The sequence below is a fragment of the Felis catus genome, chromosome A1, assembly GCF_018350175.1.
Source record: "Felis catus isolate Fca126 chromosome A1, F.catus_Fca126_mat1.0, whole genome shotgun sequence".
Classification (NCBI taxonomy): domain Eukaryota; kingdom Metazoa; phylum Chordata; class Mammalia; order Carnivora; family Felidae; genus Felis; species Felis catus.
This window is the reverse complement of record NC_058368.1, coordinates 49,983,494-50,006,161: the sequence shown is the minus strand read 5'-3', so window position 1 is coordinate 50,006,161 and position 22,668 is coordinate 49,983,494. Positions and strand designations below refer to the sequence as shown.

The 22,668-nt window shown below is 34.9% G+C and overlaps 1 protein-coding gene across 2 annotated transcripts in view; it reads right to left on the bottom strand.

Annotated features, from left to right (window-relative positions):
• Positions 1-22,668, bottom strand: part of UCHL3 (ubiquitin C-terminal hydrolase L3) — a 43,815-nt gene that overhangs the window by 7,209 nt on the left and 13,938 nt on the right. Inside the window, exons 6-7 of one of the 2 annotated variants that reach the window (XM_019828102.2) lie at positions 21,732-21,779; positions 3,993-4,184 (exon numbers count right to left, since the gene is read on the bottom strand). In XM_019828102.2, the coding sequence (XP_019683661.1) occupies positions 3,993-4,184; positions 21,732-21,779 (240 nt within the window). The remainder of the gene's footprint in view (positions 1-3,992; positions 4,185-21,731; positions 21,780-22,668) is intronic. The other variant, XM_003980447.6, reaches the window with a different exon arrangement.

The following is a 22,668-nucleotide window of genomic DNA, read 5'->3' as shown; positions in this document are numbered from 1 at the left end:
AAGCTGGGTGTCTAGTGGATGCACGATGCATACCTGCTGAATGACATGAGTGCGTGAACTGATTTGTCTAATTTTTGAAATTTGAAATAAGAATGTTTTTAAAAAAAGTAATAGCATAAAGTTAAAAGAAACTTTTCAAGCTAAATTTTAAGACATCAAGAAAGTGAATTATTTCCTTCATGATTTGAACTTGATAATCTCAGTTTTTGAACAATGTAATATAAATAGTCTTAGAATAAAATAACTCTCATTATTCATCACAGATCAAAAGGTTTAAAAATGAATAAATTCAGGAAAATAGCCCAAAAGAGTAAAGGGGGAAAAAAAGATAAAAGCAAATTAAAATACAATTAACTATAACCTATGATTTTTCTCCGGCTTTCTTAGTAAACTATTTGAAATTAAAATTACGTCTACTTGTTTCTTGTTTTGTGTGTGTGTGTGTGTGTGTGTTTTAGTTCACTGAATTCAATTTTCATTAAGTAATATCTGCTACATTTCTTAGAAATTTAAATAAATTACCCAAGGTCAATACATGATTAACTGGCACTGTCTATGATACCGAGTAAGCTGTACAGTTTAACACTACTATGTGTTAGCTATATATCAAATCTAAATAGTCTGAAAGAAAATGCAATCACTGTTAAATGCAAGTACAAATTTTAGAGGCAAACGTTTTAAAGAGGCATAAATCAAATTACATCTCATATTAACATCCTGTAAGTAGCACAACACTATCTGAACTGCAAAATTTTTTTTTCACCTTCAGGTAATTTTATAATTTTAAAATAGTTTTAATAAGAAGTTTTCAGATGCAAAAATTGAAATTTATAGAATAAACATTATTTTGGATTTACTGAATGCTTCTAAAACATTTACAGATAGTGTGACTCATCTAAATTCACATTATTCTTCAGAGACTATTTCCCCCTAATTATGAATGGGAGAACCTCAATGTAACATTAATGTGGCAAACTAGTTCTTCTTAATTTCAATTTAGAATGAAGAATTCCACTGTTGGTAGTAATCAGAATTATCTACTTTTACTATTGCTCCAATAGTAGACTCCTCTCAACCCCCGTCTTGCAGTGGCCTCTATGAGAATGGATTAGGAGGGAGTCCATTCCATCTTGGACCATTTGTTGGAGTTATCCTTCATCTGAGGCTAATATATGTCTCCCACTATTTTCCATTATGTTAGAAAAAGTCTAGCCCCTCTTGAACATGGTATTTCTTCAGATATTTAAAGACAGTGATATTGAGTTCCCTTATTTTCCTGGTCAGAGAATCAAAAAATATTAGTGATCACTCAATCCAATATCCTCGTTTTACTAATGACCAAAAGAAAATTCCAATTTTTCAAGGCTACACCTAAGCAATTCTACAAACTATACATTCAGTTCTATAACAACAAATACTAGAAATGATTTTTTATCCAACTAGAAAGTGGTCTTTACTCATTTTAAGACAATTCTCCCAACAAGATATCAAGTACTTTAAATGTTTAGAACTATTGTATTTTCAAAAAGTATAAATTATTTTAACCCCATCTCTTAAGAATAATACATCTTATAGCTTCTATTTTTCATAATCTGTCAGTACATACAACCATTCTAGAGGTAAAGTAGTACAACTGGAGTTCTAGACCTGAATATGTACCCAATCCCTGTACGCACTGGGTTTCTTATCTGTTTTAAAGTTGAAGTGAGATGCATGAAAGTACTTTGTAAATTGTTAAGTGCTATAAAAGCATTACGTAATGTTAAAAATATTAATACTCCATTATCACAAATAAAAGAAATCACTCAAGCTAGTGACTCATAATTGTGAGTCATTACACCTTTTATCCAAAAGTGTGTACTAAAAATATAAAACTCCAAAGAGGGTATGAGAAGCCTTCAAATTGTTATAAAAGGTAAGTAAAGCTCGAAATTTCTAAGCCTTCCACAAAACCTCAGTACCTACTAGGAGCCTTTCCCTTTGGTCAACTTCATTAGTCTGAAATTTGCAATTATCCCAAATGCTTAAAAACTATTCCACTAAAAACAAGAACAATAAAAGAAAAGGCAAAGTCTTCAATTTCAAAAAATGACCAAGAAGGAAGAAACCAGAAACTATAGATTGGATCATATTTTGCCTATTTTTTATATATTATTTTTTACAAAGTTCCCTAATTTATAACACTTATTATTATCTCAAACAATTAAAAAGTCACATAATAAATCAATTAGAAATTAAATATTAAATATAAATTTCAAATTGTAGAAAATATAGTTTAAATTTAATTTGTAATTATCTGATACTTAATATATACCAGGCACTGGTATATGTTTATGTACTTAAAGTACTGACCAATGAATCATCATATAAACTCTATGAGGCAGGTAATACACTCATTTGTACTCAAGAAAACTGTTATACAGCTAGGAAGTGATGGAATCTGGTTTCAAACTCAGGCAGGGTAGTTCCAGAATCCACGCTATGCTATGAAAATATTTATGAAGCGATAAAGCAACAGAATTAATATGGAAAGCAAAGATCAAACTTATATAAAATCATATAAAACTGGAAACACCAACTTTATGATATGTTCATTTATATTCAGAATATTTTAAAAGTACAAAGGAATATTTAGAATCAATTGTGCCCAAGTTAGAATTTACAAAATTAGGGTTTTACTCTGGTCCTATAATTCACCTTATATCTCCTACTATGCCAATGTGTGGCACAGTAGGGAAGCAAAAAATATTAAACAGGTAAATGAATAAAAATGGCAAATGCATGTTGTGATCCAATGAGGAAAATGAAATAGACACCAGTTTGTTGCTTGATACTCAGCACAAATGAAAGGCTATTTTATGACCATACTGATATTTGGGGGATGTACATATTTTAGGAAAACTGTCAAAACTCTGCTTCACAGTTTGAGCATAGCTCTAAAAGAGTACATAAAGGGGAAGAAAGAATGTTTGACATCAACTTTCAATTTATTGAAGCATTAAATGTATGAGGAATGAGACTTCCTCTAGCTTCAAAAGTCATGATGATTTCCAGAAGCATGAAGTTTTTCATAAATGGATGGCATACACCAAATCTTTCAGAGGTAGCATTTCTAGGTAGGCTCTGCCAAATGAAAGTCATTGCTATATAAGTCTAAAACAGCAGAAAGATAGAGCTGGAGTTGCCTAACCCTGCAGTTGATGTCAATTATGAGAATTATTAGAATTCCACCATCAACCTCAACATTTAAGATAATTAGCAAGATTAAAAGAAAGAATGCACTTTTTAATAGTTTGCTAATATTATCAACCTAAGAAGGAGAAATCATAAAACTTGTGGGAAGCCTACATCAATTCACAAGGAGAAAATCTTCACCTCCTACTTGGAAAAGATCTTTAGAAACTGAATAGGCAGGGAAGATTGGATCAAGATTAAACCAAGTACCTGAGACACCTCAGGGAATAAAATAGCTTAGATGAAACACCCTACACCATGGAAGGATTAGGTTAAGGATAGAGTAAGTAAAGTGACCCCAGAGCATGACAAGAGACTATAGTCATGCTCAGAAACATGAAAAAAAAAAAAAAAAAAAAAAACCAAAGAGATGGCAAAGAACTCAGAAGGTACATAGCATTTGTTGACCTAAGTCAACTAAATGAAATCATAAAGATGAAGGGTAAGAGAATACATATTCACTTTAACAACTGACAGGAACTTAAACATTATCATGAACGTCAATCAGTACTCATCAAAAGGCAGGCATCCTTATGTTGGCGGGATATGGAGTGGGAAGATGAATGTTCACCGAGGCACTGGTGAAAGTCAAGCTAGACTGCAAAGCATAGAGGTATGCTTGCAATCTTATTGGGGGAGAAAAAGCTAATGGTTGAGTGAACCAAGAGAAAAGCACTTTGAAGACTGAAGAAGTGTAGGGAAAAAAAATGGACTATCCTTGTCACTGGAAGAAGAGATGGAAGATTGACTACACTTACAACAGAATGGAGACCCATAGATGGTAGGCGTAAGAAGGGTCGCCAGCGACGAAGACGGAGAGATGGACTGGTAGCCTTTGCAGGGCCTACATGGTTACGTTTGACCCAGGGCAGGGATGCATGGTGACACAATGATGAGGCCTTCGTTCTGCAGTGGCTAGAATGAGGCTGTGATGAGGATGGCGAGGAGGACTACATAATTAAAAAAGAGAACATTATACTTAGACCACGTTACTGGGCGATCATTTATTTTTTCAAAGCAACGTATGGTCATATTTGTATTTATATGGTCTAGTACTTTAACCAACCATAATCCAGAAAGAATTATATATGAATATTGGTTAAAACTAGATAAAGTGGAAATATATAACCAAGTATCAGGTTATATGCCATAGCTTCTGTAAGTACCCATCTAAAATGTTTACCTATCCTCATTTGCATAACACAGACTCATGGAATTCTTTAAAAGCCACTAAAATGGAATTATTACATCAAATGGTTTAAAAAACAGGCACACACACACACACACGGAGAACACACAATATGTTACACATACAAAACAAAAAATAATGTGTAGAAGAAAACTGAATGGTGACAGAGGCACTGGTGAAAAGAATTCCTTAGCGAGAATAAGCTCTAAGGGGGGAAAAACCCCCTTCAGAATATAAAGAGGAGTGAAATTTAACCCCTCTGAAGCTGATGGCTTGCATAAACTACCCTCTTACTTAGGCTGACAAATAGAAACTATCACAGCCTACTAGCCATCTTTTAGTAATCAACAGTGTTAGTTAAAATATGTACCACTTATTTTGTCCTGGGCACTCCTTTAAGCACTTTACATATATGAATTCATTAATCTCCCAGTAACCCATGAGATAGGTACTATATTCCCATTTTGCAAATGAGGAATCAGAGCACATAGAGGTTAATGAATACAACCGATATAACCAATATAAAGGCCACAGTGCTAGCAAGTGGCAGGGATGGGATTCAAATACAGGAAATCTGGTTCTGGAATGCAATGTGTAGAATCACCTTGATGTATTGCCCAACTGTCCACAAGAAAGATTTTATTACTAATTTATTAGACTAGATTCTAATAACAAGAAGTATAATCCTCTTAAAATTAGATATTTTGAGAGTGGAAACTTTCAAACATAATTATACCACAAACGTTGAATCTGGTCCAACAGTTTTCCACAAAATGCACATTACAATACCTAACTTATTAATGGTAATCCAAATGATAATTTTATGATTGCTACTTCCAATAAATACAACCAGTACATGAAATAAAAAAAATTGATTTAAAGCAGTATGAAAAAACTATAATCATTTATAACCATAGTGAGAAGCAGCAATAAGAATAGTAATATGAGTCCTTGGGAAGCAATAATTTCACTAACCATGACCTTATTCTCTTCAGGAAAATGACATGTTTTTCCCTGAATGATTTCTAGGACTCTCTGAACCCTGAAAATTTTATGATCCTACTTAGTACTTTCAATCTATATAAACAATACACTAACCTAAAATAAAGCTATCTCTGTGATGAGGGTTTAAAAAACATGTTTGTGAACACTTCAGTGGCTCTTAATAAGAACCAGTCAATCAGAAATACATAAATAAGGGTGCCTGGGTGGCTCAGTCAGTTGAATGTCTGACTTGGGTTCAGGTCATGATCTCACAGCTGGTGAGTTTGAGCCCTGCCTTGGGCTCTGTGCAGACAGCTCAGAGCCTGGTGCCTGCTTTGGATTCTGTGTCTTCCTCTCTCTCTGTCCCTCTCCTCCTCCGGTTCACGCTGTCTCTCAAAAATAAATAAAACATTAAAAAAAAAAAACTTAAAAAAAAAGAAATACATTAAAAAAACCTATACTTGGCTGTATACAGGAATAAACTGCTCTCACATAGTCTAATCAGAAGTTTGTCATATTCAATCCAATTACATTTCAATAGGAAAAAGAGAGGAGCGAATGGGGAAGAGAAGAAAAATGGATGAAGAGGGAAAAGAAAATGGAGTAAAAAAGGAAAGGGAAGGAAAGATGACTGAGCAGTGGAATAAAACAAAAATCTTCTAAGAATCTGGGAGGGAGTCGGGGCGCCTGGGTGGCGCAGTCGGTTAAGCGTCCGACTTCAGCCAGGTCACGATCTCGCGGTCCGTGGGTTCGAGCCCCGCGTCGGGCTCTGGGCTGATGGCTCAGAGCCTGGAGCCTGTTTCCAATTCTGTGTCTCCCTCTCTCTCTGCCCCTCCCCCGTTCATGCTCTGTCTCTCTCTGTCCCAAAAATAAATAAAAACGTTGAAAAAAATTAAAAAAAAAAAAGAATCTGGGAGGGAGTGATCACTAAGCTAGAAGCAGAACTGAAGGGTGTACATTGAAAGAATGTGTAAGGTTTGGGCAGGTGAAATGGGAAAGGGATTCCTGGCAAAGAATTCAGTGTGAGAAAAAGAAGAGAAATAGGGACAAGTAGGAAATGTTCACAGCACTAGACCATTAGGTCTGAGATTTGATTTCACCCTTTCAATTGAAAAAGTTGATCCTGGGAGAAGACATGAGACTCCTGGGTCAGAGAAACAGGACTTTACTTATAGCACAGCCAGGAGCATGATCATCTATATGTTTGCATCCACTCACATCAAGGCAACACAGAGGGCCCAGAAGGATGGCTGCACACATGTGAGCTGTGTTACAGGAGAGAAACACTCAGTTTGGGGAAACATGTTTTATAGCACGCAGTAAGCAAGCATACTCTTTCCTACAGGCAGATATTACCTAATCCCTCATGTTTGCTTACTGTAAGTAATTTCCGACTTGAAGTTTAATGGCCCTCTTTTTTTGCCATTTTTGAAAAAACCCTTTAAAAACTCTTAATTCACATTTATAGAGTTATAAAAGCAGAAAGTACAGGAAACACTGAAATGTATGCCTATGACATCCTACCCCCCATTTGCTTTGTCCTCTGCATTTATGCTCTATGTAATGTTCTTCCTGAACCATTTGAGGGTTTAAGGTAAGTTACATACTTGGTCCTTTACCCCTAAATACTTCAGTATTTCCTATAACCAAGAGAACTCTCTTGCATAACAGCAGTGTAGTTATCACCTTCATGATTCTATATTGTTATAATATCTCATCTAGACTGCCCATATTTTGCTAGTTGACATTTTTATATAAATAATTTTCTACATAAAAAAAACATGCTCACTATGGATACAGACACTTTTATTTCTTCTTTCCTAATCCATATGCCTTTTCTTTCTTCTTGCCTTATTGCATTGGCAAGGACCTTTAATACAATAATGAATTTCATTGATTTCTGCTTTTATCATTTCTTCCTTCTGCTTGGTTTCAGTTTAATTTGCTCCTTTTACCACCTTAAGGTAAAACTTTAAATCACTGACTTGAAGCCTCTTTTCTTTTCTATCATAGCATTTAATACTATCAATTCTCTAGAATCCATGTTTTTTCTTTTCTACTTTATGCATTCAATGCTATAGATTTTTCTGTAACTCCTGTTTTTCTTTTCTACTATAAGCATTTAAAGTTAGCGACTTCTCTCTAATCCCTGCTTTTGAATTTGGATTTTTTAAATTTTTATTCAAAATATTTTCTAATTTCCTTTGTGACTTCCTCTTTGATCCATGAACTATTTAAAAGTATAGTGTTTCAAGTCTAAATATTTGGTAACTTTCCAGATATTTTTTCTGTTAATGATTTCTAATTTAATTCCATTATGGCTAGTAAGCATTCATTGTATGATTTCAACGTTTTAAAAAATTGTTAATTTCCTGGTCCAGGATATGGTACGTCCTGGTGAACATCCCATGTGTACTTGAAAAGAATGTATATTCAGCTGTTTTGGGATGGAATGTTCCACAACTGTTAGTAGGGCCAAGTTGTATAATAATGCTGTTAAGGTCTTCTATATACTTACTAATTTTCTGGGTCTACTTGTTCTACTGATTACTGAGAGGAGTGTTGAAATATCCAACTGTATTTGTGGATTTGTCTATTACTCTCTTCAGTTTTGTCAGTGTTCATCTCATATGTTTAGAGGTTCTATTTTTAGCTACATACACAAACTTTAGGTATGGTGAATTGATCTCTTTATTCTTATAATGTCCTTATCATTGGTAATATTCCTGGTTCTGAAGTCTACTTCACCTAATTTCAATACAGTTATCCCAGCTTTCTTTTGTTTGATGTTTTCATTGTGTATCTTTCCCAATTATTTTAATATTTCCATGTCTTTATATTTAAAGTGACTTTCCTGTAGATACACATAATTGAGTTTTGCTTTTTTACTAATGTGATAATCTTTCTTTCAATTTGTTTGTTCACATTTAGTCCATTTATATTTTATTAATTTCATGTAACTATTAACATGGTTGAATTAAAATCTATCATCTTGGGGGCGCCTGGGTGGCGCAGTCGGTTAAGCGTCCGACTTCAGCCAGGTCACGATCTCGCGGCCCGTGAGTTCGAGCCCCGCGTCAGGCTCTGGGCTGATGGCTCAGAGCCTGGAGCCTGTTTCCGATTCTGTGTCTCCCTCTCTCTCTGCCCCTCCCCCGTTCATGCTCTGTCTCTCTCTGTCTCAAAAATAAATAAAATAAACGTTGAAAAAAAAAATAAAATAAAATCTATCATCTTGTCAGTTCTCTACTTTCTCCATTTGTTCTTTGTTCCTTGTCTGCCTTTTTTTTGAATTATTTCTATGATTCCATTTAATATGTACTATTGTCTTATTGTTTATACTTCTAACTTTTTCAGTAATTGTGCTTGGGTTTAAAATACATATCTTTAGTCACAGTGTACCTTCAAGTAATATTATACCACATCGTAAGTCATCTAAAAATCTTACAGCAGTATTCCAAATTCTTTCTTCCATCCTTTGTGCTAATGTCACACATTTTATTTTTATATATGCTATAAATTTACAATACATGATTATCATTTTTTATTTTGATAGTCAATTGTCTTCTAAAACAATTTTTAAAAAGAACAATAGGGGCGCCTGGTGGCTCACTCAGTTGAGCATCTGACTTCAGCTCAGGTAATAATCTCACAGTTTGTGGATTCGAGTCCTGCCCGCATTGGGCTCTGTGCTAACAGCTCAGAGCCTGGATCCTGCTTCGGATTCTGTGTCTGTCTCTCTCTCTAACCCTCCCCTGCTTGCACTCTGTCTCTCTCTCTCAAAAATAAATAATAAACATTAAAAAAAAGAACAGTATTTATATTTACTTTCACTTGTTCCATTTTCAGCACTCCACAAATCTTTGTGTAGTACCAAATCGTAGTGCAGGTAACCTGCTAATGAATTCTCTGTTTTTGTTTTAATCTCTTTATGTGTCCTTTAGTTTTAAAAGATATTTTTGTTTCATTTTAATTTTTTCATCTTCAAAAATATCATTCCATGGTGTTCTGGCTTGTATAATATCTGAGAGGCTTGATGTAACTCTTATCTTTGTTCCTCTGTATCCAATGTGTCTTTTTCTTCTGGCTGCCTTGAACATTTTCTATTGAGCTTTCATATTCTGCAGTTTGAATATTATATATCTCCGTGTCTATGTGTGTTTGGTTTTGGGAGCATAGAGGTATTTAGTGTTGAGATTCTTGAAGCTGTGCTTTGATGTCTTTAATTATTCTTTGAAAAACAGCCATTAGATCTTGAAATATTTTTACTGTCTATGTCTCCATCTAGCCCCCACCTCTCTCTTTTCCTTCTGGGATTCTACTGTCATGTATCAGATCATTTGAGATTGCTCCACAACTCTGAGATGCCCTGGGTCCCCTAAAACCACTACCACAGTGTATTTTACTTTTGTGGTTCAGTATGAGCAATTTTTAGTGATGTGCCCTCAAATTTACTGATTCTCTCCTCAATTTTGTCAATTCTATTGGTTGGTGAGCCCATTAAGGGCATTCTTCATCTCTGGTACCATATTTTTCATTACTATCATTTCCATTTGATTCTTTCTTGTACTTTCAAACTCTCTGCTGATATTCCCTATTTGTTAGTACATGTCTACCTTTTTCACATGAGCCTTTAATATGTTAATTATAGTTATTTCAAGCTGCATCTGACAGTTCCAATATCCAAATCATATCTGACTCTGGTTTTTGACTGCTTTGTCTTATAACAGTGTACTGTTATTTTTCTTGTTTCTTGTCTTATAATTTTTGGTTAAAAGCTATACATCTTGTGGAAGAGCAAACTGAGATAAATAGTACTTATGCCTGAGAATGGGCATGTCCCTTCTGGTAGGCCTTAATGTGTGGAACTGAATCAATCTAGTCAGGAGTTGAGCTGTTTGGGTTTTATTTGGCTATGGTTAACCTTACCAACCTACCACCTTAAAATTCATCTACCATTACCCTGTGCTTAGGGTAGCAGCTGGGTTGTTTGACGCTTTCTTTTTCAATGTTCTTGTTCCACTGACAGATAGAGGATTTTTCTCAGAGCCTGTGCTCAGAGGTTTTTCTCCTTGTTCTTGCTCACTCTCAAACTTTTGACATTTATTGGTGCATGCTGGTCTTTAATGGTGAGATGATAGAGACATTCTTTATTGTTCTGGTTTAGCCATTGGCTCTACCATTATAGGTAGGCTGTTTGTCCCTGAATATCAAGAATCAGGCTTTCCTCCTCCAGTGATTTGTCTCATAGATTTCTGCCCCTCCCCCAAGGGGTGGTTTTTATCTATTCCCTTCCCCAAAGAAGGTTTTTTTGTCCTAGCATCTTTAGGTTTTGCTCTGTAGAGAAGAATCCAGACTTGGTGCCATAACCAAAGTAGAAACTGCTCCCTTCCCCAGGTTTGCACCTTAGAGCTCTCTCTAGTCTTGTCCCTAGTCTATCTCATAAGTATCAGTGAGGCTGGTGGAGTGAATGAGAGCTTCCCTTTTGGGACTGCTTATGGTGATTTTATAGTCTTTTAGAATCCAAAATTGCTTAAAAAATTACTTACTTCATTAAAATTATTAAAAATATCAACATGTGCCAGACTTTACCATTGACTCTACATCCCCTCTGCTGTGTAGGCAATGCAGCAGTATAGGGTGACTTCATATAGAACACTTCACATGTAATAACAAATCTATCTCTTCATTACATAATATTCAGGAAAATCTAGAATAGACTTTTCAGAACCCCAGGCATTTCAAAAGCAGCTTAAATGTTTTGCTCTTCACAAAGAACCCTTAGGAATTTAATAAATTATTGTTGCATGAAAGATTTAGGCATAAATACTCATTTTCAGAGATTTTCAAGCATTCTGATTCTAACTTAAATCCTGTTAGAGTCAAAAATAAAAGACAAAAAAATAAAAAATAATAAAATAAAATACTAACACAGAGTGGGTTTATTAGGACAGTGGTTTTTTTTTTTGGGGGGGGGGGAGCTGGTTTTTTGTTTTTTAATATTTAGAAGCACAAGGACTTAGCTGACTTGCCCAAAGCATTCAACTAGTAACAGTCAAAACCAGAGGCAGAACACATGACTCCTGACTCTAATTTCAGTGTTTTCATTGCATACAGAGCCACTCACCCGTCAACTGTCAATTAATTTAGCTGATTCATAGAGGGAAATCTATTACTATCTCTATTTGTATTCCTCAAACACAATTCAAATGTTTCTGTTTTTAAACACTTATAGCTAGTTCAGAATAAACAAATAAAACAAAAATAAAATACCCAGGTCCTACAAAGCCAAATTATTTTTCCTTCACAGTTAATGTGCATGTCACTTTGTATGTGAGAAAATGAGTCAACTACTCTTTAAACTGTTTAATAACAATAAAAAAAAAATTAGAAATATCATGAAGGCTACAAAGAAATGATCTAAACCTTTAATTAAAAGGTGGAGGTTGTGTGCCTGTTTAAAAAGGATGTGTGTCTGTTTAAAACCTTCTTTCCATTAATGTACATGTCCCTGTGTGTATGTAAATGACAAGATTACTCTTTAAACTGTTTAACCAATGAATTAAAAATACTGTAAAGGCTAAAAAGAAATGATACACACATTTTTAAAAAGGGGGCCAAGGGTCTGCCTAAAAAATGCTTGTCTATTAAGAAATCAAGTGTTTGGAAGGTTGTTGTAAGTGCTTAAATCTGAATTATTCTAAAATGCGAAAATAAACTAAGTGATTTTGGCTTACACCCAAAACATTTTCTCATTTTAATAGGCATCCTGTTATTAAGAAAAATATCATTATAACCATGTAATTTTCTGAACACGAAGGGATCATTAGCTGGTAGATACTTAAAATAATTACTGTTTTCTGAAATATACACAATATGATAACCAAAAGACTGTGGTTAGTTTAAGGGGAAGATTTTATGTTTAATATAAGGAAAAATCTACTAAGAGCTAACTTAGATATAAGGGTAACAAAGAATAAAAGTATTCAGTACAACTAAGAATGGTCGCTTGTGATGCATTACATATTTGCATTAAATTATTAGCTGTGTTTAACTTTGCTCTTAGGATAAAAACAAAAATTTAAAATGAAAAATCCTCCCTTTCTTCTTTTTTTGTTTTAGCAATTTTGAGTTATTTTGTTTTTCTGCCTTGATAGCATGGTCAGTACTTACTAGCTATGTGACCTTGGATGAGTTACTTCTTAGTCTTACCATCTGTAAAATGGGGTAACATAGATCTTAAGGAATTTAGAAGATTAGAATAGGGGACACCTGTCCTATAGTATAATGCCCACCATGTAAGATGCATTCAGTAAATGTAACCATCATTAAAGGAAGATGACAAACATGGTTTCAAAAGCAGTGAGGATTAAGATGAGAATATTTGGAAGCTAATAAGCACCTCAATTTCCATTACTTTCAACCATAAATGACACTAAGAGTACAAAGAAAACTTCCTCAATTGACACTGTGGCACCCAAAGTGACGCCTAATGTCTCCAAGCATCCCCAGTCATCTCAGAGTGAGAGTTTTCTGGCTTGAGAACCTACGATATTTGTGCACCTCTAGTAGAAAACAATGTGCATTTCCTTTATAATATCTCCTTTCCTTCTACAGGGTAGAAATGAGAATAAAATGCTGTAAAAAATTCAAATTCCACTTTAAAAAATAATTTTAGCTTCTTTATATGATCATTGGAAATCATGACTCCTTTTATTGACCTGTTGATAAAATATGTATTTGATCACAATTAAATTTAACAGTTATTTCCTGAATGTATATGTCCTTTCAGACCTCAGCAATATCGCTGAGTTTAAAATGGCACATGGAAAGAAAAAGTATGAGGAACTTCTCTAGGGCTGCCAAATGCTATGAAAAGAAGTTAAATTGTAAATGTGTGTGCATTCATGTATGAGTATGTATATGCACATGCATGGGAATATGCCCATATACGTAAAACTTGAAAAGTTTAAAATCACAACTATAAATTAATTCTAAATGGATTTCTGTAGATTTTTTTGGAAAGCTCAGTACAATATATCGGATTGCACTAAAGGTAAGGTCCAAATTTAAAATAGGAAAGTAAAACCATATTCATGCAAAAGATACAAACTTTCCTACAGAGTGTCCATGTTCAGCTGGCAAAGAAGTCAAAGTGAAACATGGGCTACATATCAAAATACACAAAATATCACTACATATTCCATGGAAAATCTGCACGATGGCAAATGTATTCAGTTTGTTCATCTAATAAATCAAGATGCCCACAGATTTCAAGACATTCTTGAAAGACTTTTCCTCTACTAATTTAACAACTGTGTTTCCTCACTTCAATTTACAATTCTCCATGTCAGAAATCTCTATCAATATAATGACATATCTGTACATGTTACATTAAATTCAAGCTTACCATTGTTAAGCTGGTCAAGCTAATTCCCAGATTTTTTTTTTTTTTAACAACGTGAGAACAGGTTCTCATTTATTACAAATGAAAGAATCTTAAATCCTAGCATCACCCCCTTCATTTTGGAAAGCTATGGTTTTAAACAAAACAAACAAAAACCTCACCATCTTCAAACCTAATCTTGATTCTATGTTTATTACTGAAGACATTTTTACACAGAAGGGTTACATTTAGTCAGATCTAAAAGAGTATACTCATTAATTCAGTCTAAGAATTTTCCTTCAAAATAAGTAATAGTTTAATATTGCTATTTCCAAAACCCTCAGCGTACCAAAAAAATAATAAATAAGTTAAAAAGATGACGAAGAAGAAAGATAAGAATATCTTGATCCATTTTAGGACAAAGCACTTAACCTAAGAAAGGGGGAAAAAAGTATAATCAGGATGGAGTAGTATTTACATTTCTTACCTTTCAACAACTAATTTAATCTATCTATACATTTTTTTCTAGTGATATTAAAGAACTGATTACATGCTTGGAGACATGGTGTCAGTGCTTGAAAATACAGGAACAAAAAGAACCATTCCAATAACATTTTCCCAAATGTGACTAATTCTAATTTGTATTCCCTCCTTCCAACTCAGCTCCCCCATTCAACTTTACATATACTTTCAAAACATGCCTTTCTCTGGGTAATAATATTAAGAAGGAATGACAACAATAAAAAAGAAAAATAAGAGAAACAGAGGCAAAAGTATAAAGAACCAGGAGTTCCAGAGAATTTCTCAATTTTAAGAATGAAATTAAATGAAGCTGCCCAAAAAAAGATTTACCTTAAGTCTTACTGGAATGAAACAAAGAAAATGAGGCATGGAAAGTAAATGGAAAAAAAAAGTCAGAAAGTGCAATTTCAGATTTCCTAACAAAAGCAGGCCATATGGTTTAAAAAGCATACTTTGCATCAGAGTTCCATTTGTTTCCATCTGATTCTTCTAAGAATATTAGAAACTTAAACTTTATGTTGTATAAGAAGTAAGTTTCTTCCTAACAGGTTTAGCTTCTTTCAAACATGGGAAAGAAGAAAATAAATCCTTAAAGAAGAGAAATAAATGTAAGCACTTTAATTTACTCTAACATAATCAAAATCACTCAAAACTGTATTGAAGAGCAAAATGAAGCCATGCAAAGTATATTTATACACTGAATTAAAATGAGACTTGACACTGTTTTCCTCCACTGACAGTCTGCATTGATAGGGCCAAGCCAACCAGATACACATACATGCATGCACACGCACACACGCATGCATACACACACACACACTTTATCTCTGTGTATACATATATGAACACATACTTAAAATCACAATTTATCTACTGCTTACCTAACAAATAAACTCCCACTTAATGGACAACACTAAGCAAAACACATTATTACGTATTTCATTATAAATAAATTATAATTCAATGTCATGATTTAAATTCCTTCTATAAACTTTTAGTAAAGAATTCTGAACTATCTTTAGCAATCAAACATATTCCCTCTATCACACATGGTAAAATTTAAAAACAGAATTCAACACCGGTAAGGGTTACTTTTGAGATTATCTCCACTGAAGTAAGAGATCCTGAAAGACACAAACTACATATTATTCACCTTTGTACGTACATCTCCTAGCCCAGTGCCTGGTACTACAGGTACTCAAACAGGTTACTTAGTTGATCAAATGAAAGAAAGACAATTTTATTTTATATAATAAGAAACTTAGAAATATTCAGCCCTTTGATTCAGTAATTCTACATATAGGAAACTATCTTTAAAAAGAGAACGTAGAATAAATACTTGGATAAAGAAAGACATTCAGTAAAGTTACCATTTTAACTTGAAAAACTGAAAACAATACAAACATCAAAAGTTAAAAAAAAAAACCTGGAAAGTAAATTATGGTTCATTCACATAACAGTAGATAGCCACATAGAATTTTTTATGAAGAGGTCTTGATGAAACAAGAAAATGCTCATGATAAAATGTAAAGAAAAAAATTCCCACAAAATTCTTTGATCTTAACTATTTTAAAGATAAAATTTTTTAAAAAGATTGGAAGTGAATATATGTAAGTCAAAAAGCACTTTCCACTTTGGCATGTTTATTTAAAACCATAAATAAAACAGTAGTGCCATTTCTATTACTTTTCACGGTTGTGATAAACTTGAATGGAAGGCTCTGAAAAGTATGATAAATGTATTATTTTGTAAAAAGTTAAATAAACAATAAATCATCAGGAGAGCTCTACTCCTATCTGGACTAGCTCCTAGACTAACATGGACAAAAGACAAACTTTTAAAATTGCTTTTTTTTTTTTTTTAATTTTTCAAATATTTTGGGAGAAACTGCTTTTTAGGTAAGCATCAATGAAGTAAAAGTAGAGTTTAAAGGCAAATTAAACCTTTCTGGATTTTTTTTTCTTTTCTTCACCTTGGACTTGGCAGATTGCTTCCATTACTGACTGTATCACTGACACTTGTTCACAATTTTAACAACACACAATTTAAGTTCCTCATATCCCATTGTTCTTTTATCTTAAGTGAAAAACGAAAGCAATAATTTTCAGTTTGGGTTAATGAAACTTAAGTGAAGTGGGGCTACTGTCCAAATTTCTGGATTAGCCAAAGGCTGCCTGACGATCATGGTGGGATGATGGGATGGGAAAACGACATGAGTAAACAGACAACTGGTCTACAGAAACCTATTAAGTAAGCCAGTCTTCTGAAAATACCACTGTATTTGGGTGACTCAACTTACTGATTTCTCATTCAGGCTATAAATCTCTGCATGCACTAAGGCTCTGGGCTGCTCTACTCCCATGGACATGTTCTGACAGAGTAACAAAGATGTCCCTGACAACTGCCATTGCTATGACACTGTTATTACTGGCTTCTCTTCCCCCTCTACCCACTCTGTAAACACCAACATGCCCCAGGGATTTATTGTGGCCCACCACCACTCCCCCTCTATAGAATTCTCAAGGCTCTAACTACTACCCAAATACAAAAGATTTCAGCTATCTCCCCATAGCGTGAGGCTCCATATCCAACTTCCACACAGATGACCCATGAACTAAACTAAACACACCATCCTTGGTGGCTTCCTGTTGCCTATAAAATCCAGGCCCCCTCCTTGTCTGGCTTCACCTTGTTAACTTCCTCCTCTGCCTCATCCTCACCTTCTTATAGCCTCATCCTCTGCCATTCATATTCATTTTTCTGAATGCTTATAAAATAAAATTACCACCTAAAATTTATTGAAGGTCCATTATATGCCAGGGACTTTATATGATTAGCTCATCAATCTTCACAACAATCCCATAAGGTAGATGCTGCTGTCTCCATTTTACACTGAGGAAAGTATCTTGCCTAAGCTGCTAAGTAGTGGAGCATACAAACCTACATCTTGTGCTCCTTACCTTTGTATATGTAATTTCTCATAAATTCCTACACATGCCAAGCATTGTCTTGGGGATTCAAGGTGAATGGGACAAAGCTCATGGCACTTACAGTCTAATAAATAAACAGAAGAAACAAACAAGCAAAAAACCTTATTATAAATCATTTAAAAGTGCCAGGAAGAAAATAAACAGGATTTTGTGACAGAAAATTCAGAGGTGGATGTATATGAGAGTGATAAAAGAAACACCTCTGAAAAAATGACTTTTAAGGAGTGACCCCATGGATGAGAGGTCCATGCAAACAGGAGGGACATTTCCAGGAGAGGACTGAGTCAGGTGGTGTTATACATTGAACTGTGTTCCCCCCAAATTCTAATGTTGAAGCCCTAACCCCCAATGTGACTATATTTGGAGATAGGGTCTTCAAGGAGGTAAATAAGGTTAATAATGGTAATGCTCTACCTTGGATAGGACTGGTGTCTTTAGAAGAAGAAGAGGAGATACAAGATATTGATCGATTGATCCCTCTCTCTCTCTCTCTCTCTCTCTCTCTATATATATATATATATATATCTTTCTCTCTCTCTCCCTCTCTCCACATGCACACAGAGAAAAGGCCATGTGAGGACACAGTGAGAAAGCATCCATCTACAAGCCAGGAAGAGAGGCTCACCAGAAACCAACCCTGATGGTACCATATTGACTTCTAGCCTCCAAACTGTGAGAAAATAAATTTCTGTTCTTTAAGTCATCCAGTCTGTGATATTTTGTTATGGCAGCCCAAGCAAACAAAAACAAACTGGAAAGACTTAGGTGTTTCCCAGGAACTGACAAAAACCAGTGTGCTTAGAATATAGAGAGCAATGGAGGTAATAATATGTCAAAGACTCTTCAGCCCATAGATGGTAGATGAACCTGAAATAAGATGATCACAAAAACAGTACCTGGTGCAAAAGTTTTAAGCTGGTTCATACTAGATTTGAAAATATATGCTATTGGGTGCCTGGGTGGCGCAGTCGGTTAAGCGTCCGACTTCAGCCAGGTCACGATCTCGCGGTCCGTGGGTTCGAGCCCCGCGTCGGGCTCTGGGCTGATGGCTCGGAGCCTGGAGCCTGTTTCCGATTCTGTGTCTCCCTCTCTCTCTGCCCCTCCCCCGTTCATGCTCTGTCTCTCTCTGTCCCAAAAATAAATAAACGTTGGAAAAAAAAAATGCTATTAAGTTTTGTTCTCTCAGTGACTGAGAGTCAATAAAATAGTGAGTATAATATAGTAATTTTTTTTTTTGAGAGAGAAAGAGAGAGCGTGAACTGAGGAAGGGCAGAGAGAGGGGAAAGAGAATTCCAAGCAGGCTCCACACTCAGCACAGAGCCTGATGTGGGGCTTAATCCTATGACTGTGAGACCACGGCCTGAGCTGAAATCAAGAGTTGGACACTTAATCGTCTGAGCCAACTGGGTGCCCCTGGACTATAGTAATATATATTCCACTTTGGAATGCACAAAACAGCCCATACAACAAAGAACTGAACCCTTCCCAAAATGTTAATAGTGCGGTATTGAAGAACAACGGGTAATGGGTATGTCCTGTTTACCTAGAGGACTATGGAAAAAAACAATTTTTTTTTTTTAAGTTCTTACACCACTAAGGATAGTTCTGAGGGAATTTTGGTGAAATAATAAATATGTACTGTGCTCATGTGCAAGGAATAGTGTGGATATTTTGGAGCATGTCCAAATGAATCAGACACCAATCCTAGGTCTAAGTGCCACAGTAAGGTAGACATGACACCACATTTCGTCAAAGCTAAGGGACCAGTGGCTATAAGATATGTCACTTTATACACAACTAATCAGGGGATACTAAAGAGTAAATTACGACATTAACTGCAAAAATACATCCTAATTTCAGAGCTGTTAAAAGGTGAAAATATATACATCTTAAATAAATGAAAAAGAATATGAAAATAGCTAAATGCAAATAATAGAAGTCATATAAAGAGTCCATAAAGGGAATGGATTGCTTCATGCAGAAGGTAGTATTTAAGCCAGATCTTGAAGGATGGGTAGAAGTAGGAAGAGCAGAGATGAACAGAAGGAATAATTTTAGAAAAGTAAACTGCAAGAGGTAAAGCCTAGCAACAGTTAAGTGAAGGAAAGCAAGAGAGAAATATTTAACGAGAGAACACTGTTGAAAAGTTAGAAAGACAAGAGTTAGGAAAAGCTTGACTAGAGCTAGGCTAAAGAGCCTGAAATTTATTGTATATGCCTGGGAAATGGTTCTCAAACACATTTCTTTTTTTTTTTTTTTTTACCCTAATACACTTTAGGGCTATAATACACAAAAAAATAGGGTTCACTCTAGCAAGGATTCTCAACTATGAAAGATGCAAAATGAACAAAAGGGATTAATTCTTCTGAAAGTAAATTTAGAAAAAGCTATTCAGAAAATCCTAACTTCTACCTCTACCTTGCCTTGAAAATCACTGTTTTCTATACACTAAAACACTTCAGAAAAATCCGAGTACCCAAAATAATTCAAGTTACATTTCAGGAAAGGTAATCCAGGAGAACTGTGTAAAAATGAATGAGTATTAGAATAAAGATTAAGGATTGACAATCTACATAAGAAGCTGATCTTCCAGGAAGAAGTTAAACAAATTTCTATTAAATTAGTGACAGTGGGGAAAACGTATGATGAAACTATTACAAGAAACAGAAAAAAATAAAGGAAAGAAAAGTTTAAAATACAATATAATAAGCTCAAACAAGGACAAGTGTATTCCAAAATACTGGGGGTCATTCAGGTGATGTCTAAAATACATCCAAGATTAGAAAAAGCGGAGTCAGGTCTGGAAAGAGCTGTGAACATCATCTAAAAAGAGTTATTGAAGGGGCGCCTGGGTGGCTCAGTTGGTTAAGCCTCCAACTTCAGCTCAGGAGGGTTCAAGCCCCATCTCAGGCTCTGTGCTGACAGCTCAGAGCCCGGAGCCTGCTTCAGATTCTGTGTCTCCCTCTCTCTCTCTCTCTGTCCCTCTCCTGCTTGCTCTCTCTCTCTCTCTCTCTCTCTCTCTCAAAACTAAATAAACATTAAAAAAATGTTTTTAATAAAATAAAAGGAGTTACTGAAGCCATAATATGGATAAAGCCACCAAAAAAAGGCAAGATAAGGTAACGCAAAGACAAATTTTTGAAGTAAACATGTATTAATGTTGCTTTATTACACAATTGCTTCATTACAAATAGCTATCTTCGTATTTTATAACAATCTCATGCTGATTATCGTCATTGCTAATTCTAACACTATAAATGTACAAACAAACAAGCAAAGCAGAGTGAAGATTAAGAACATGCTTAGGATCATACAAAGCAATAAAAAAAAGGGAGTGTTTGATTAATCCACAATCTGGTGTTATAGCCATCTGGAGATAGTGTGTGTGTGTGTGTGTGTGTGTGTGTGTGTGTGTGTGTGTGTTTGTGCAAACTTGGTCAAAAAACAATAGTCCACACCTCTGAAAGTAGAACCTGAGACCAACCAAGAAGATATAATTATAGGGGGAATTAGTGTTCAAATTCTTAGATGGTTTTATTATAAACACTCAGTTATCCAGTTCAATCTATGAAAAACTGCAGTCATACCATAGTATCAAATTGTTTTCTCCTTAAATTTTTTTGCAGATAGTGCAAATATTTAAGACCAATATTTTTAAATCAGGTATTTTTCAAATGTGTTTTCAAGTACTCTTAATGCATAAAGGTAATATGATCTTTGTACACGAAAAACTATGGTTTCAAGTCCTAGATGGATAAGAAAGAAAATCTATAATTCTCTGGTGTTAACACTCAGATGTGCTATGAATTCACCAAACAACTTCAATTGAACTCTAATTCATCTTGCTGAAATACCTTTTGACACCCCTCCCACGAGCAGGAGCACAAGGCTTAGAGGGAAGGAAAAGAAATGGAAGAGGGAATGAAGACAACCAAGAGAAAGAAAAAAAGAGGCAAGAGAAGGAGAGGAGAGGTGAGCCAGGTGAGGAACTAGCTACCCGGGTGAAAATGGTAAAAAACCATCATATTGCCCTGGAACAGATTTACCGAGCAAAGAGAAGGACGCAGCTTTTTGCCACAAGTTGGGCATGATAGAGTCTTGAAAATCATACAGGCTCATCTGCTCATACTATAGCACAGGTATTTTTCTCGAAACACTTGCACAAATCAGAGGACTCTAATAGGGAACGCAAACAGCCCACAGCCTGCAATCTGTCTAAATGATTAGACAGACTGAGACAGCTGATATCAAAGTGCCTACTAATAGTTTACCAATATACGTTCTTGTGCTACTTCATGACGACTTTTACATAAGCAGATTCCTTCAAAGGAAAAAAAAGTCCAAGTGGTTTTCTAAAACTACATGCCATATGAGAACACTGTGGTTAGACTTACACATGGCAAGGAAAGTTTTGAAAAATGGGAAATACCTCAGTCTGACCTTCATGGGCACTGGTCTCATGAGTGACTCGGATAGCCTGTAATGAGAACACAAGGAATTAACAGGAAAAAATGACCGTGTCCAACTTTCTAAAAGAAAACAACAATGCTAAGTTTTAACATCTAAAGCTTTGTTAAGAAACAACAAATCGGAAGAAAGTTTAGGAACAGTTTAGCATTACATATTTAAGAATGATTTCTGAGTAACCAAATGAATTGCTGTACTTTCTAACCCACAAATCCCTGAAGACTTAGGAAACTGAATATTTGATTATTTGTAATTTCCAGGTGTTAAGTGGGAGTCATTTAAATTATCTGTTAGAACTAACACTTAACACTTTATTCAACTGGTACTAGAATAAAGTAAGCATCTCACAGATAGAGACTGAAAAAGCTGATCTCATCTGTTTCTCCAGGTTACATGCTCCTCTGCGGCTCTGGCTGTAGTTATGCTTAATCATGCAGCTTCAGTCAGCAGTTTAAAAATGTGGAGCAAAAAGCATGCATTTATCAGAAGCTAGAGATTTCAGTTTTCTGAACTTAAGAAAAAAAAAAAAATGCCCTTACAGTACCCACTATTAGCAAACATGAAGAAAATGGGCAAAAGTAGTCATTTTCGGGTGAAAAGTACAACCTTTATGAATGGCAATTTGGCAATAAGTATCAAAGCCTTAAAAACATGCAAATTGTTTGATCCAGCAATTTCTCTTCTGGGAGTTTACGTATTTACATATAACTGTACATAAGTATATATAATTAAGGACATTTTCAAAGATTTAGCTACAATAATATACCTTGTAGTATTTCTTTAAATAGTGAATAAAGAGGAAAAGTATTAAATTACCAACAATAATTTATTGGTAAAATAAAATACTGTACAATGGAAAGCTATGCAGCCATTAAATGATGATGTCAAATATATACTTA